This window comes from Leguminivora glycinivorella, chromosome 8 (genome assembly GCF_023078275.1).
Source record: "Leguminivora glycinivorella isolate SPB_JAAS2020 chromosome 8, LegGlyc_1.1, whole genome shotgun sequence".
NCBI classification, from domain to species: Eukaryota; Metazoa; Arthropoda; class Insecta; order Lepidoptera; family Tortricidae; genus Leguminivora; species Leguminivora glycinivorella.
In genome coordinates, this window is record NC_062978.1 from 26,524,455 (window position 1) to 26,541,716 (window position 17,262).

Consider the following 17,262-nt stretch of genomic DNA (forward strand, 5'->3'; position numbering starts at 1 on the left):
GAGAAGTAGGTACCTACGCCTCGTGTCACAGCGCGGCGTCGCTCCAGCGGCATGCGCCAACCTGATTGGCTATCGGTTGCGCGCCACACAGCGCAAACATTTAAAATACTATATTGCGTTGCGTTTTATTCTGCCAAATATTGAAAACCCATGGCTCTCGGGGTAGCCTCACTCCCTAGAGAGCGCGTCCCCAGCCGGCGGATAGGGGAATGCTCACTGAGCTAGTAGCATACTAGCTCAGGGGGTAGGAGGGAAATTAAATACCTCCCGCGGACCACAAGGCCGGAGATGGTAACTCCGAAATCAAACCCCACCTGCGAGCTTCTTGGGCATATTCGAAGTAGAGGTCACAGGCGTGCTGAGCATCTAGGTTGGGATGCTGAGTAGGGATGGCGGCGGAAGAACCTTAGGTCAACGGCGGCTCCCAAGCCCTCCAAGAGGGTCACAACCTTGGCGTCAGGTGGTAACCGGCCGTAAAACACAAACCAAAACATATTTCTCCTAATTATGAAAGTCAAAGAAAAGAATAAGGGTATAAATGCTAGGGCGTACCCCGTAAGCGACGTGAAGATTGCGAATGTGAATAATACTAGGGCGTTCCCCCGAAGCGACGACTTAATTGACAAGAATAGCAAGAATTCGCAATCTACACAAAAACTCCGACTAGCGACATGGAACCTGGGCTCCCTAACTGGACGTAGTCAAGAATTGGCAGTCACCCTCAAACGTCGTAATATAAATGTGTGCTGCCTCCAGGAGACACGATGGAAGGGATCAAAATCCAGGGACCTAGGCCTAGGGTACCAGCTGGTCTACTATGGAACGGACAATAAACACAACGGAGTCGGCATTGTATTGGATCATCATTTAAAAGACAGAATTGTTAACATAGATAGAGTAACAGACCGCCTTATAGCTGTTTAATTAGCACTAGATCACCAACCAATTATGAACATAATATGTGCGTATGCGCCTCAAGTGGGATGTAATGATCGGGAGAAAGAGGCCTTTTGGGAGGACTTGGACGACATGTTGGTAAATATACCACCAAGGGAGACCAAATTCGTCATGGGAGACCTGAACGGCCACGTAGGTAGCAATAACTGTACGTATAATATGGTCCATGGAGGTTATGGGTATGGGCGTCCTAACAAGGAAGGAGAACAAATTCTTGGTTTTGCCTCAAGACATAGTATGTTTATAGTTAATACTAGTTTCCAAAAGAAACCAGACCACCTGATTACCTACAGCAGTGGAGGGAAAAAGACTCAAATAGACTTCATCCTCGCCGACAGCGAATTAAAAAAGGGCTTCAAAGACTGCAAAGTAATTCCAGGAGAAGCTCTGACTTCTCAGCATAGAATCCTAGTAAGTGTATATTCTTTGCCCAAGCCTATTAAGGAAACTAGAGACAAAACACCTAGGATCAAATGGAAAGAACTAACTAGCTCTAAGGGGAACGCACTGCTGGAAGATCTGAATGACTACCTGACAAAAGATATGAGCAATACATATAACAACACTGAAAAAATGTGGTCAAGCTTTGAAAATTTCTGCCGGAGTCAAGCGGGAATACGACTAGGAGTTGCTAAAGGAGGTCTGAGTATAGGAAAGGATCCATCTTGGTGGAACCAAGAAGTTAAGGCATGCATTGAGGACAAAAAGAACTCGTTTAAAAAGTGGCAGGAAACACAATGTGCATATGACCACGATAAGTATAAGGCGGCAAAAATATTGGCAAAGAAAACTGTGGCAAAAACCAGAGCTGATTCAAGAGAAAAGATGTACACCAAACTGGAACAAGCGGATACAGATACCGAAATTTTTAAAATTGCCAAGTCAAGACATAAATCAACGCAAGATATTAAAAGTAATAAATTTATTAGAAATAGTGAAAACATGTTACTAACGTCCAATGAGGACATAACAAATAGATGGTATGAATACTACAAGGACTTAATGAATCAAGAGTTCCCGAGCCAAACAATGCACCTCCTACCACCAACCGAAGGACCTATACAGGAGATTGGTATCAATGAAGTAAGGGCGCTAAGGGCACAACACCTACCCGAAATGTATGTACAACTTATACAGGACATGTATCACAAATCATTCACAAGAGTGAAAAGCCCAGCAGGCCTCAGCGAAGCGTTCGAGGTAGGAGTAGGAGTACACCAAGGCTCGGCAATTAGCCCACTACTCTTCAACCTAGTCATGGATCTTATAACCAAAGAAATCCAAGCTCCTCTGCCGATGAATCTTTTGTATGCCGACGATATAGTACTCATGGCTAATACAGCAAGCGAAATGCAGAACTTCTTACATCTCTGGGTTAACACCTTAGAACAAGCTGGACTTAAAGTTAGCCGAACGAAAACCGAACATCTGCAATGCAGGTTTACTGCCAAACATCAACCATCAACGGTGTGTTACCCAGACTCAAAACCGGTACCAAAGGTGACACAGTTCAAGTACCTGGGCTCAGTTATCACAGAAGATGGGACCATAGAAGCTGATGTAGCGCATCGAGTCAATGTCGGCTGGCAGAAGTGGCGCACGCTGTCTGGAGTACTGTGTGACACTCGCATGCCCGTCCGAACCAAAGGCAAGGTCTACAAGATGGCTGTCAGGCCAGCTATTCTTTATGGATCGGAGTGCTGGGCTAGTAGAGCAACAAACGTACAAAAACTTCATACAGCCGAAATGAAAATGCTTAGATGGTCCGGGGGGGTTTCACGACTTGATAAAATCAGAAACGAGTACATTCGCGGCAGTTTTAAGGTGGCTCCCATACCCGAAAAACTTACGGAAAACCGACTCAGGTGGTACGGGCACGTGATGCGAAGAGGCGAAGACTACGTGGCCAAAAAAGCTTTAAATCTCCCGGAAAAAACAAGAGGCAGGGGACGCCGTCCGTCAACATGGTGGACCAGCATGGCCCAACTAACTAAAATAAATAATTTACCCGACCCGACAACCCTCGACAGAATCTCGTGGCGCAAGATAATTAGGAGAGCCGACCCCACCTAAAGTGGGATGGAGCAAGGATGAAGAAGAAGATTGAAAACCCATGGATGAAAGTGACCCAAATTAAAAATGATGACTTGATATCATTTTATAATAATATAGACGTCAACTTATTAACATGAAATTTTTTTTCAGGCTTTGACAGGGTTTCTATTAAAAAAAATTTTTTTTATATATAAGCAATGGATAAAACGTGACACACTTTAAGAAAATATATATATAATAATGTCCTGAATGGTATAAGACTTCACTTACCAACTCTAATATTTTGTTAGGTGTTTTAGGGCTAATATTAGACATTTTTGAAATATCATTAAACCCATGGATGAAAATGACCCAAAATGCATATGTACATCGGCAACCACGTTGTTTTTATATAGATACAAATAATTTCTTCTCGAATATTTCTTTGACTGAACACTGTTTAAAAATAGAAATACCTAAATTTCGAGCTAAGCAGGTACCTAGGACGACCCAAAATATTATTTTTATATTTGATCAATAGTCTAAAAACTATATGCAAAAAAGAAGCAACGTGAATATTATCGAAACCTCAAAAGCTATCGCTACCCGACTACGTATCCCATAGTCGACTTCTACGACGCCCGCAGGAGGAAAGGTGGTGAAAATTTTAACCCACCCCAAGAAGTTTAGTGTAAAGTATACCACTGTCTTTGAACGTTGCAGTAAAATAAATTATGGCAAAGGATAAGGTGCTTAGCTTACACAGGGTAAGTAGGACGTGAGGCTTTCACTCTAATGGGGATTATACGGCCCCTGTTTTTATATAAACTATAACAAGATGTAAGTTTATGTTATAACAAGTTATATATGTTATAACTATTTTAGAAAGTTAATTTAACGCTCATTAATCTCAATATGAATAATAATGCACAGGCTTTCTTTGACTTAAGGTACAGCGGAGCAAATCTCGACTGGGGAGCAATTGTAACTAATGCATTTTTCCATTATTACACTATGATGTTGAGTTCCTACATGGATCCATATATAATACGCCTACCATATATAACCGGTGGACACTCTATTTTATAATGCAAACATTCTAAAACATGGAAAAAACAGCACAGTTGCATTTGCCCCCTAGTCAAGATTTGCCCCGCTGTACTTTATATACAAAGCTACTAGATATCTTGGATATCTAGTAGCCTTTTATAAAGGCCCGGTGCTCTCTCAACTTATAAATAAATAATTATATACTTAAAAACATTAAATAAATGTCATTACAAAGAAAAAGTGACCAAGGCCTCCAAGTGTTCCGAGCTGGAATCGAACCAGCGTACTCCGTTAACCGGACGGATGCCTATAAATCCACTCGGCCATCGGATCACGAAAGCAAGGGTCAAAATTTCCAAGTATATGACACAATTACCGAAGGCTTATGGCGCCCCCCGCCATCTCTGAGGTAGAACCGAAACTAGTTCGACCTCCTAAATGCATCAACACATGCGATTACGAGCTAGCGAAGAGAGATGGCTGCTGCCGTGCAAATCTTAGAACAAATCAAATTATTCTCATTTGAAAATATTTTAATCTGTATTTTTAAGTAGTAACACTACTATTATACTTATAATGAAATGATGAATCAAATATGGTGGCGTATTTATTTAGAGAAACATTAATGTTTGACACTGAATGATCGGTGTAATATGACAATGACATCTTACATCTTAAAAGCATATTGTTCGAATACACACAATAAAACCACGACCTAAATATATCTGGTTTGTTAACTTCCTAGTTTGTCCAACAAACATTTTCCAGGATACAAGCACACAATGGTTAGTTTCGCCGACAATATGTACAATAGTTTCCGTCGAGCCCTCAAACAAAGCACAGTGTATACACAACTACACTATGTATATGTACACAGTCATACAGTCAGCATCGTCAGCATCGATATCGATAGTGGCGGATGAAACAACAAAGTGACTGAATTTCTAAATAACTTTTCTGAATTTTAACTATAAAAAATATTTTTTTTAAACCCCCGACCGCGACATGTAGACCGATTTTCATGAAACATGGCTGAGAATTACTCCCGACTAACTCAGACAAAAATAATAAATCTAAATCGGTTCATCCGTTCGGGAGCTACGATGCCACATACAGACCCACACACAGACAGACAGACAGACAGACAAACAGACAAACAGACAAACAGACAGATAGACAGACAAACAGACAGACGGACACGTCAAACTTATAACACCCTGTCGTTTTTGTTAAAAGAGTAAGCCCATTTTATAATTAAAAAAAGAAGAAGCAGGAGTTTGATTTTCAAGTTTTAGTTTTAACCACAAACTACATATTTTAAAGATTTATGGCTCGAAATTGACACTTAACGCCATCTAACGGTAGTATTGGGCAACAAGGCATTTTTAGTGGCGCCAACTACATTTTGCATGTTTTTAGGCGGTCGCGGTTTAATGATTGGGATGGATCTATCTTCTAATATTTAACCTGTGGTTTAACCGTAATCGTCGCGCTGACGAGAGTGGCAGTTAAAATTGAAATAAGGAATAAGGACTCTCATTTCGAAAATCAGGGTTTTTTGTACTCGACTGTTTCCTTATTAAAAACTGAACCAATCGTGAGGAAATTTAGAAATCTATAAAATAAATATAATAAATGTGTCTGACTGTTTTGTTTAGTTTTTGTTTTGCTAATTGATACCAGTATTGTGCCAATTAGATCATGTTTGAAAATGCATAAATCGAACAACCGAAATTGTTCGATAAAAATATTTCAAACCACGAATCTGTCTTGAAGAACATTCAAAAACCACAGAGGAAACAGCCGAGAGTAAGTTTGTTCTTATTTCCACGACATTACATACGAATATGCAATATCCGAGAAACATCGCTTTTGGTGGCTAAACAGCTAGACCTACAACTCACCCAACGAAGCCTACCTCAACGGAAAAAACTCGTATATAAGCGAATTTTGGCATAATTGTAGGGAATCGTGTTCTAATCCACATACTCAAAGTACTGAGGGGTGGGGGTGGAGCTAACTGGTGGATGGGGGTGTAAAAGTCCTTTTTTTAGTTTTTCGCGAATAGCTCTTAAACTGTGGCACATAGCAAAAATGTTCTGCGATAAAAGCAATCTTCATAAATTTCTCTACAAAAAAGGCGTTCACATTTTTTATCTGGGATCAATAGCTCATGAAATATGGAGGGAACAAGATGGAAAATAAAGAAATAAACACATTTATTTATGTACGGCACGTTTATTCCTGTAAATAAAATACTAATTATTTTCCCGTGTGGTGACAGGTTAAGAATTTCACCACCCCTTTCTTCCCGTGGGTGTCGTAGAAGGCGACTGTGGGATATGGGTTAAATTGTGGCGTAGGCGAGAGGCTGGCAACCTGTCACTGCAATGTCACAATTACGTTTTCTGTCAACCCCTTACTTGCCAAGAGTGGCACTGAAACTTGAGTAGTTTCATGTGCTCTGCCTACCCCTTCATGGGATACAGGCGTGATTGTATGTATGTATGTATGTATGTAATTATTTTCGATCTCTAAAATCCCCTTTCGTCATCCTCAACTCATCATCGTTAACGGTAACTTTGAAGGAAGCTCGGTTATATGGCTGACAAGTACCTTGCTGTTGTATCTTAGTAAATATAATAGCAACACATACGTTAGCACAATTCTGTTCTACTTCCATATCACGCACGCACTCATACATACATAACTACCAATATTCACACATGTATCAAGCGAATCATACAGATTAGTGGTGGATTGTATCAAACATTGGGAAGCCACGAACTACGATGCTGCATATGCTACTTAAATCATCTGCAACGATTGTGCAAGGCCATGATATCAAATCATGGCTAAGGCTCAGAATAATTGTACCTTAACCTTATTTCAAAAATAAGTTAGAATTTAGTGTTATCTCAGTACTTGACTAAGAAATTCTCTGTCAAATTAGATCACATATATTTTCTTAAGAGCGTTATAACATTTCGGCGTCGGGCGAAATTAGGTATTTTACCCGCCGCGCGAGCCCAATATGCCGACCCTTTCTAGCACGTCTTATCACTCGCTCGCACTACAATAATGGACAAAACAATCTTGATCCTTTCTATGGAATTTTGATAACAACCACAATCTACTATCTCGATATAAACTTTTGGTTTCTAATAAACATTATTTTGTACGAAAATACGAGAATATAGCGCGAAATAATATCAATTATGTTAAAATTTATTTAAAAAATTAAAGTAATAATTATAAAAGTAGATCCCATCCCAAATATTTGCTTTTGTTGTATGATAAGTATTAGAGTAAAGTATATATTAATATGATGATAAAATAAGACAAATACAATTCTAATTACTTCAAGGTGGTGCTCAGGGTCTGATGATGGAGCCAGATGGTGGTCACCAATACCAATGAACAATATGACTATACAACTTCGTGGTTTACATGTCATTCTAGCATTTTCACTTTCACATTTCAAGTGCATATACCACGAGTATAGGTTTTCGGGTGTGCTGATTTAAAAATTAATGACCGATTTGGAATCTGACATTGCTGACTGTCACTTTGACACAAAAGTCATCATGGGTGTCGTAAAATAGGTTTTAGGGGTGCTGATTCCAAAATTAATGACCAATGTGGAATCTGACATTGCTGACTGTCACTTTGACACAAAAGTCGTCATGGGTGTCGTCAAATAGGTTTGCGGGGGTGCTGATTCCAAAATTAATGAACAATGTGGAATCTGACATTGCTGACTGTCACTTTGACACAAAAGTCGTCATGGGTGTCGTAAAATAGGTTTTAGGGGTGCTGATTCCAAAATTAATGACCAATGTGGAATCTGACATTGCTGACTGTCACTTTGACACAAAAGTCGTCATGGGTGTCGTCAAATAGGTTTGCGGGGGTGCTGATTCCAAAATTAATGAACAATGTGGAATCTGACATTGTTGACTGTCACTTTGACACAAAAGTCGTCATGGGTGTCGTAAAATAGGTTTTAGGGGGTGCTGATTCCAAAATTAATGAACAATGTGGAATCTGACATTGCTGACTGTCACTTTGACACAAAAGTCGTCATGGGTGTCGTAAAATTGGTTTTAGGGGGTGCTGATTCCAAAATTAATGACCAATGTGGAATCTAACATTGCTGACTGTCACTTTGACACAAAAGTCGTCATGGGTGTCGTCAAATAGGTTTGCGGGGGTGCTGATTCCAAAATTAATGAACAATGTGGAATCTGACATTGCTGACTGTCACTTTGACACAAAAGTCGTCATGGGTGTCGTAAAATTGGTTTTAGGGGGTGCTGATTCCAAAAATAATGACCAATGTGGAATCTAACATTGCTGACTGCCACTTTGACACAAAAGTCATCATGGGTGTCGTAAAATAGGTTTTAGGGGTGCTGATTCCAAAAATAATGACTAATGTGGAATCTAACATTGCTGACTGTCACTTTGACACAAAAGTCATCATGGGTGTCGTCAAATAGGTTTCCGGAGGTGTTGATTTGAAAATTAATGACCGATTTGGAATCTTGACATTGCTGACTGTCACTTTGACACAAAAGTCGTCATGGGTGTCGTCAAAAAGGTTTCCGGGGGTGCTGATTCCAAAATTAACGACTATTTTGGAATCTCACAGTGCTAATTGTCATTTTGACACAAAAGGAATCATGGGTGTAGTCAAATAGTTTTTAGGGGTACTGATTCCAAAATTAATGAAATGATTTAAAAAGTTATGACCGATTTGGAACCTGACATTGCACAGTACCCCTGGAAACCTATTTGACGACACCCATAACGACTTTTATGTCAAAGTGACAGTCAGCAATGTCAGTTTCCAAATTGATCATTAATATTGAGATCAGTACCCATGAAAACCTATTTGAAGACACCCATGATCACTTTTGTGTCAAAGTGACAGTCAACAGTGTCAGATTCCAAATTGGTCATTAGTTTTCAAACACCTCCGGATACCTATTTGACGACACCCATGACGACTTTTGTGTCAAAGTGACAGTCAGCAATGTCAGATTCCAAATTGGTCACTAATTTTGGAATCAGCACCCCTAAAACCTATTTTACGACACCCATGACGACTTTTGTGTCAAAGTGACAGTCAGAAATGTCAGATTGAACATTGGTCATTAATTTTGGAATCAGCACCCCCTAAAACCTATTTTACGACACCCATGACGACTTTTGTGTCAGAGTGACAGTCAGCAATGTCAGATTGAACATTGGTCATTAATTTTCGAATCAGCACCCCTAAAACCTATTTTACGACACCCATGACGACTTTTGTGTCAAAGTGACAGTCAGCAATGTCAGATTCCACATTGGTCATTAATTTTGGAATCAGCACCCCCTAAAACCTATTTTACGACACCCATGACGACTTTTGTGTCAAAGTGACAGTCAGCAATGTCAGATTCCAAATTGGTCATTAATTTTGGAATCAGCACCCCTAAAACCTATTTTACGACACCCATGACGACTTTTGTGTCAGAGTGACAGTCAGCAATGTCAGATTGAACATTGGTCATTAATTTTGGAATCAGCACCCCTAAAACCTATTTTACGACACCCATGACGACTTTTGTGTCAAAGTGACAGTCAGCAATGTCAGATTCCACATTGGTCATTAATTTTGGAATCAGCACCCCCTAAAACCTATTTTACGACACCCATGACGACTTTTGTGTCAAAGTGACAGTCAGCAATGTCAGATTCCAAATTGGTCATTAATTTTGGAATCAGCATCCCCTAAAACCTATTTTACGACACCCATGACGACTTTTGTGTCAGAGTGACAGTCAGCAATGTCAGATTGAACATTGGTCATTAATTTTGGAATCAGCACCTCCTAAAACCTATTTTACGACACCCATGACGACTTTTGTGTCAAAGTGACAGTCAGCAATGTCAGATTCCACATTGGTCATTAATTTTGGAATCAGCACCCCCTAAAACCTATTTTACGACACCCATGACGACTTTTGTGTCAAAGTGACAGTCAGCAATGTCAGATTCCACATTGGTCATTAATTTTGGAATCAGCACCCCCTAAAACCTATTTTACGACACCCATGATGACTTTTGTGTCAAAGTGACAGTCGGCAATCTGAGGTACTACATATTCGTAATCTGAAAGTAATCAAGTCAATAATTTCAGTTATTTTGAATCGACTATGATTCCGAGTTATTGGTAATAGTAATGATTGTATAGATGATTAGTGATTCCTTTACATGTAATGGTAATTTACCGTTTCACTTGATTACATTACAAGTAATCTGACACCCAGTAGTGTCAGATTACAAAGTAAAATCAAGTAATCGTGTAATCCGGAATCGATTACGATTTCCCCATCTCTGGGTTTAGTTATATGGTTCATTGGTACTGGTGACCACCATCTGGCTCCATCATCAGACCCTGAGTACCACCTCTTGTCAAAGGTCTTGTTGAGACGAACCCAACGAGCCTAAACACGAAGTCGTTTACTTACATGGTTCACTGGTACTGGTGACCACCTTCTGGCTCCATCATCAGATCCCGAGTACCATCTTGATGTGTCTTATCATCTTGACCGTATTGTAATTTTCACATTTTTATCATCACAACGTTGTAATACATTCAAACATAACAAAGTATTACAAAAGCAAATATTTACGGATCTAGGATCAAATTCGTTGGTCGCTGTTTACACACACACAATGCGAGGATAGCCCGTGTAGAAACAAGGCGTCCGACCCACACAACAATAAATATTCTCGACGTTTGCGATGAAAACTCGGAGACCAAAGCGACATACGTCTTACCTGCTCGAGCTCCGGCGCGGCACTGAAATCGCAGGCGTCCGTCGCCGGTTAAATAGCGACAGGAAGGCTAGTTTTCAAAAAATTGGCAAAAAATCATGATAAAATATTATAACGACAAATGGATAACAGCAGTTTAAGCACATTGTGCAGATTATTTATATACTAAAATAATAACTTCGATAACATGTAGATTTTCGGAGAAATGATCACTTGTTTCGATGTATTTTCAAGACAAAATTGAGTTCGTTTTACTTTCAATTTCTCAATTTCAAAGGATTAAATGATAAATATTGTTTAATGGGCCTTAAGTACAAGATATTTGGAACTTAAATTTACCTCATTTATGAGAGTGATCTTATCAAATTGTACATAATAAGAGCTCCGAATTCTGTGCTTCACGCGGTTTTTCCTAAACGAGCATCAGAAAAACAGTCATTACTAATTGAAAAAGCTTTTTTTTTCATATATTTTTTATTTAACCGACAGTTATTAAGATGTTCTAACTGAAACAAGTACTTTCACTGTCTTTTAGTATGAGTAAAGTGTACAATTTTGTCGATAAATATTGTGCATTTTACAATATATCGCCTTTTTTTGTCATAGCGCTCTTAAGAGTTTGACTGATATATTTCCGTCAGTATATAAGTATATTTTGCAGATTGTAGGGCGTTATTCATAAACGCTTTATAAACCTGAACTGAATTAGCTAATAATGGTTTGTCATGTTGACTTATGTGTATGACTTGTGAGAAAGGGAGAAAACACTTTGTAACTAATCAGTTCGGTAACTTTATCGAAGGGTTAGTCGTAAAGGTTAGAAGTAACAAAAGGGTTAGTCGGAAGGGTTAGAAGTAACGAAGACGTCTTGACTCGGAATGCTGAGGTAAGATTTGTGTCATTTCTGTGTATGACATGACACGATCTACTATGATATCTACATCACTACACATGAATTAATCTAACAACAAGATTGTCTACACACACATGTGTAATAAAATAGACACTGGGTTGTTATGTATAAAGGTTAGACCACAACGTTGCCGAAAATCTGGGACAGTACAGAATCAGAACGTTTTCATATTATACGATCTGTTCCGATGTAGGAAAGATATCGAAGGCAAAAGTAAAAGATGATGCCTTGAATATATAGGATATATAATGGATCCGGATCGGATAATGTAAAATGCACTCCCAGTGACGTTCCGTAACGGATATTTACTTACTCTCTTAAATAAACCCTGTTGCTTTTTACAAAACTGTCATTAAGTAATAAATTCGTTGTGGAAAAAATAATTCCAACATTGCACACTGACAGAGGGCCGAATTTGATATCGTCAAAAACGAAAGCATTATTATGGAGTAGCGATGCGGAGGATACATAAAAAACGTTCTGAGCGATTTCACATAATCCGATCCGATATCGAATGCAGACTTTGTGATCTGCTTTTAACATTAATTCCTACATCGGATATCGGATCTGACAATGTTCTTATTCTACTGTTCCGTAACGTTTTCCGAGCGTCGGTGTGGCTGAACCTTTACGAAACATCGACGTTATCTTATTTAGTTCTGTATTTGAAGTCGTGCTGTTGCATGTTTGTTTTATATTCTGTGCATCGTTTGGTCTATGTTATATTATAATTATTAAAATGTAAAATATTTTACTTAAGCGTTAAGTTAATTTTATCTATGTTTTGTTTGGTTGGAGTAGTTTTTGAAAATGCATACTTTGAAAGTGGGTGTTTCGTTCGGCTTGGGAGTGGTGAATAAAATGTTTATAAGGTAAGTTGTTCCTTGTAAACAACTGACTGATTTCCTAACTAATGCAACTGAAAATTTACTTTTATACCGGGAACGTTGTGAAATATCTTAAGATAAATTTAATCATACAAGTGTTAAGTAATGAGCACATATCTAAGAGATAACAAAGAAGTAAACACTCGTAATGTTATGTTTACTTTAAAGAATATGATAAATCATTTATTCGAAGCGCTGATGGCCTAGTGGTAAGAGCGTGCGACTTACGATCCGGAGGTCGCGGGTTCGAACCCCGACTCGTACCAATGAGTTTTTCGAAACTTATGTGCGAAATGTCATTTGATATTTGCCAGTCGCTTTTCGGTGAAGGAAAACATCGTGAGGAAACCGGACTAATTCCAATAAGGCCTAGTTACCCGTTGGAAGGTCAGATGGCAGTCGCTTTCGTAAAAACTAGTGCCTACGCCAAATCTTGGGATTAGTTGTCAAAGCGGACCCCAGGCTCCCATGAGCCGTGGCAAATGCCGATAACGCAAGGAGGATGATGATGATAAATCATTTATTCACGGTTAAAACTATGGAAACGGATTAAATCGCGTATAATGAATTTACAATTCATCCCGACATTTCGAACACTACAGAATTCGTGGTCAACGGGTGACTGAGGAAAAAAAATTACAATGTGCAAAAACTACCCACATACAAGAAATATTAACGAACCATGACCACAAATAATATAGATTTTTAAGGCAGGTTCACACACTATTAATAAATCCGTACTCCGTTTAATTTAATCCATTTCAATAGTTTTATTTCATGAGTAACTATCGCGGTAACCGAAGACAATCATTTATTCACATTAACTTTATATGTAGGTATAAAGATAAGATCAATTTACGTAAAAAATCGTATTGTAAGGAGGGAACCGATATGTATTACTATTTTTATTTATTTTAGATACCAAAATAGAACTAGGAATGGTACGGAAACATCAACAATGGAATTAGATAGCTGCAGCAAACGTAATTTTTTTTGTTAAACCATTAATGACTACTTCAATATGCTGTTTTTAGGAATGCTGTTACTTCTACGGTCACGGAAACAAATAATATTAAACCATGGAAAGAAATCCCTGGACCACTGAGTTTGCCCATCATTGGGCCTTTTTTTAGTTTTTTACCTGGAGGTTAGTGTACTATTGTGTCTATTGTACATAATATAGATTAACATCAGATTTTTAAAAATCTCGTATTAATTGCCAGTGACCTTCAATGAGACCGTTCAGTCCATTGTTGCTTTTAGATTGAGCGTACCATGCAAAAACAGTAGTTTTACTTAATGCTAGAATCAAGGATTATTTTATATATGATTTTCATACTTCATACTAATAATCGTACCTCGATTTTTTAGCGCCATCTATTAAATACTATCATAACTACACTGATGATGCCTACAAATTTATTTATTTTTGCAAATTGCGTTTGCGTGATATCATGATTTTAAAATAAAGAAATAAGTCACCTGTTCTTATGCAAAATAAAAACACGCAAAATATTTCGGGAAAATATGATCTTGGCCACTTCCAGGCTGCGAACAGCGCCATCTAGTTTTAAGCCTAAACGGCCCATACATTTCAGGGGTACGCTTTTTTGTATGGGCTTTGTCAGTCCAGTGTTAAATCGTCCTTGCTAGAATAATAAATAACGGGTAGCCTGTTTCACCAGTGACATTGACACTTTGACACTGACGTATCTGTGCCTATTTCTGTTGATAAGTGAAATTATTACTCAGCGTTAATATTTCTTTGTGAGTCAATAAATTTTATATGACAGAAGGATGCCATCTACAGGGTATAAGCTTGTCGAGCACATTTCCTTTTTTTTACAGGGAAGCTGTGTGGATACAAAGGAGTGAAATTATCGGAAAAATTGTACCAACTGTACGGGCCCATAGTGCGTTTGGATGGGGTATTTGGCGGGCAGGCCATAGTGATGTTATTTCACCCAGAGACGATAGAACGTGTAAGAACAGTAACTTATTATCGAACGACCCAGCAGCATTTGTTTTATTTTTGAACTTGGAACTCTCTATAAATCTGTTAAACTTGAGATTTGGGAAAAATTTGTACAGGAACTCATAGGAAGGTATCTGGTATTATAAGAAATGAATTAACTCGCTTTATACAACAGGTCCTTCGCTCTGAAGAGCCAATGCCAGCTCGCCCAGGTCTTCAAACTCTGGAGTACTACAGGAAGTACCACAACAAGGCCTACGATCCTACGAGAATAACTGGACTTGCCTCTGAGTAAACACTTATATAGTTCATAGAAATAAAGGATTTTTTATAGAAATTTAGAAAATGGTTCGGTAGACCAACTTGTAATTAAGCAGATTTTTTAGAGCCTGTCACTCTTTCTGCCATTTCTTGGTGAAAAAAGGCTTTTTTAAATATTATTTTTATGTTTTTACTTTTAAAGTAGCGTCATACAAAATGAAACTGTTCCAAAATCTGTTTATGTCTAATACTGTCCGAGAAAAATCAGCTTTGACACATAAACAGACGAACCCGACGAACCTATGGAACTCTAAAATCGACACAACTAGGAATGAAAGACGGAGAAATAAATACACTGTGAGCGAGAAAGTTGACCCTATGCCCATAAAATTCCCGCCGAGGCAATCCGTCTCTGGAATGATTTCCCTCTCTCTATTCGACAAGCTCCAAGCAAACTCAATTTCAAACGACTGCTCCGCACGCGGTTGGAGGAAGTGGCTTCTGACTTTGTTGTAAGGTATTGTGAAATTACATGTGTACAGTCAAGTGTAAAGATATGGGTGTACACATCTTACTCAAAAATATGTCCCATAGCACCTTAGGCCGGTGTAATAAGAGCGTAGTACCATATTTTTGAGTCGATTTTTTCGATACTTATTTTTGCACTTGACTGTACTTATAAATGTAAGATAATGATCTTCTCCAATCCGCTACTCAGAAACGATAATGAAAACGTGATAGAAAATCAATTAAACTATCATATACAATCACTTAATCTATAGAATCTAATAATATTTAACAACGTTTTCATAGCAGATAAAATGCAACATTCATGTTAGTTTTTCTTAAACAAGTGAGCCTTAATCCTTTCTGTTGATAGTGCTGTTGAGGTGAAAAAACCTTTTCACACTAACCAACAGAAGAAAATGACAGAATATTTTATTTGGCTCTCAGAAATAAAGAACTAAAACCAATAAATGATATCGGTCTCATTAGGGTGATTCTCCGAGACCCTAATTTTCAATGTCCGGAGGCTTATTTCACTGAAAACTTTAGTTTAAAATCCTGATTTTTTTTTCAGAGATACTTTATATCTCTAGTCGACTGGGACATCGATTAGCTTTAGTATAAGATCATTGTAATTTTTTATATTAAAAAAATATATCCGTTATTCTTACTACTCTGTCGTGTCCGTTCTCCATTTTTCTCTAAACATGTGATGATAACTTCAATTCAGTCATCTTAACGAATATTTTGATTGAGTACATGGATACATTATTAGTTACTACATTACTAAAATTTAACAAGTATTTTTTTATCTATAATTTTGTATTTAAAATTTAGGAAATAAGAGATGTCCGCGACAAAATTCTTATTTCTCTGGTGCGGACTTTATTCGCCTGTATCGTAAACGTATTGAAGATTGTAGACAAACTTCCCCCCGCGGGGAATAATCAGTCGCGTTCGGAACGTGGTACGAGGTGGAAGTTTCGGCTGTTGCACGTGGCTCCGGAATTACGAAGGTAAATATGTTATTCCTCTGTCCGTGGTTCAGGTATCATTCTTATTACTCTGTTCGGTTGCTTAATTAATTGCTTTACGTACTATCTATTCATATTATTAACGACAGCCGCGTTGTACATACACATTATGAATCATTGGTTTTTTTTCGATAATTTCTTATTCTTTTGTCCCTTATTCCTATGGATTTTGGACAATGGAATAAGAATTTCCTAAATTTTTCTTGTTTTTCTTAACTGACTTTCAAAAAGAAGAGTAGTTTTCAAGTGATTTCCTATATTTTAAAGTAACTTAATAAAAAAACTTACATCTTTTTAAAAATATTAATAAAAAAAATTTGACCTTTTTAGCACCTAGTGCATTTACAGTCTGAATGTTATTAATAAAAATAAATATAAAAATATTCTAGAATACTTTTTTGATAGTTTTGTGAACAAAAGTACAATATATAATTTATAAATATACGGTTTTTTAACATTTTTGTTAACCTATCCTGACTTATCTTATTCCTCTGGGCCTAAATTTCTTATTCAAAAAGTTAAAATGAATTTATTTTATGAATGAGTTCACAAAAATATGGGCCAAAACCATAGTTATGTCTAAAAATAAATCTATTTTCACAAGAGTATGTCCTTATTGGTCAAATTTCAAAAATAAAAAAGGACAGAGGAATAAGACAAAAAACGCTGTCTCGTAGAATGACCCATTATTAATGGTTCAAATATTATTTTTAGGTTAAAATCTTTTCGAGATGAAAACAATAGAATAACGAAGAAATTCAACGTGGAAATGAACTTATGGGCACTAGAGTCTATAGGTGTGGTAGCTCTCGGCAC

General features: G+C 37.7%; 2 protein-coding genes across 2 annotated transcripts in view; one reads left to right on the forward strand and one right to left on the reverse strand.

Moving 5' to 3' along the window:
- Positions 1-17,262, reverse strand: part of LOC125228611 (trimethyllysine dioxygenase, mitochondrial) — an 82,894-nt gene that overhangs the window by 31,819 nt on the left and 33,813 nt on the right. The gene's annotated exons all lie outside the window — the stretch shown is intronic.
- On the forward strand, positions 12,467-17,255 carry LOC125228614 (probable cytochrome P450 301a1, mitochondrial). Its single transcript, XM_048133258.1, has 4 exons — positions 12,467-12,654; positions 13,704-13,816; positions 14,518-14,651; positions 14,820-17,255. The coding sequence occupies exons 1-4, from the start codon at positions 12,593-12,595 to the stop codon at positions 14,937-14,939; spliced, it is 429 nt and encodes a 142-aa protein (XP_047989215.1). The 5' UTR covers positions 12,467-12,592; the 3' UTR covers positions 14,940-17,255.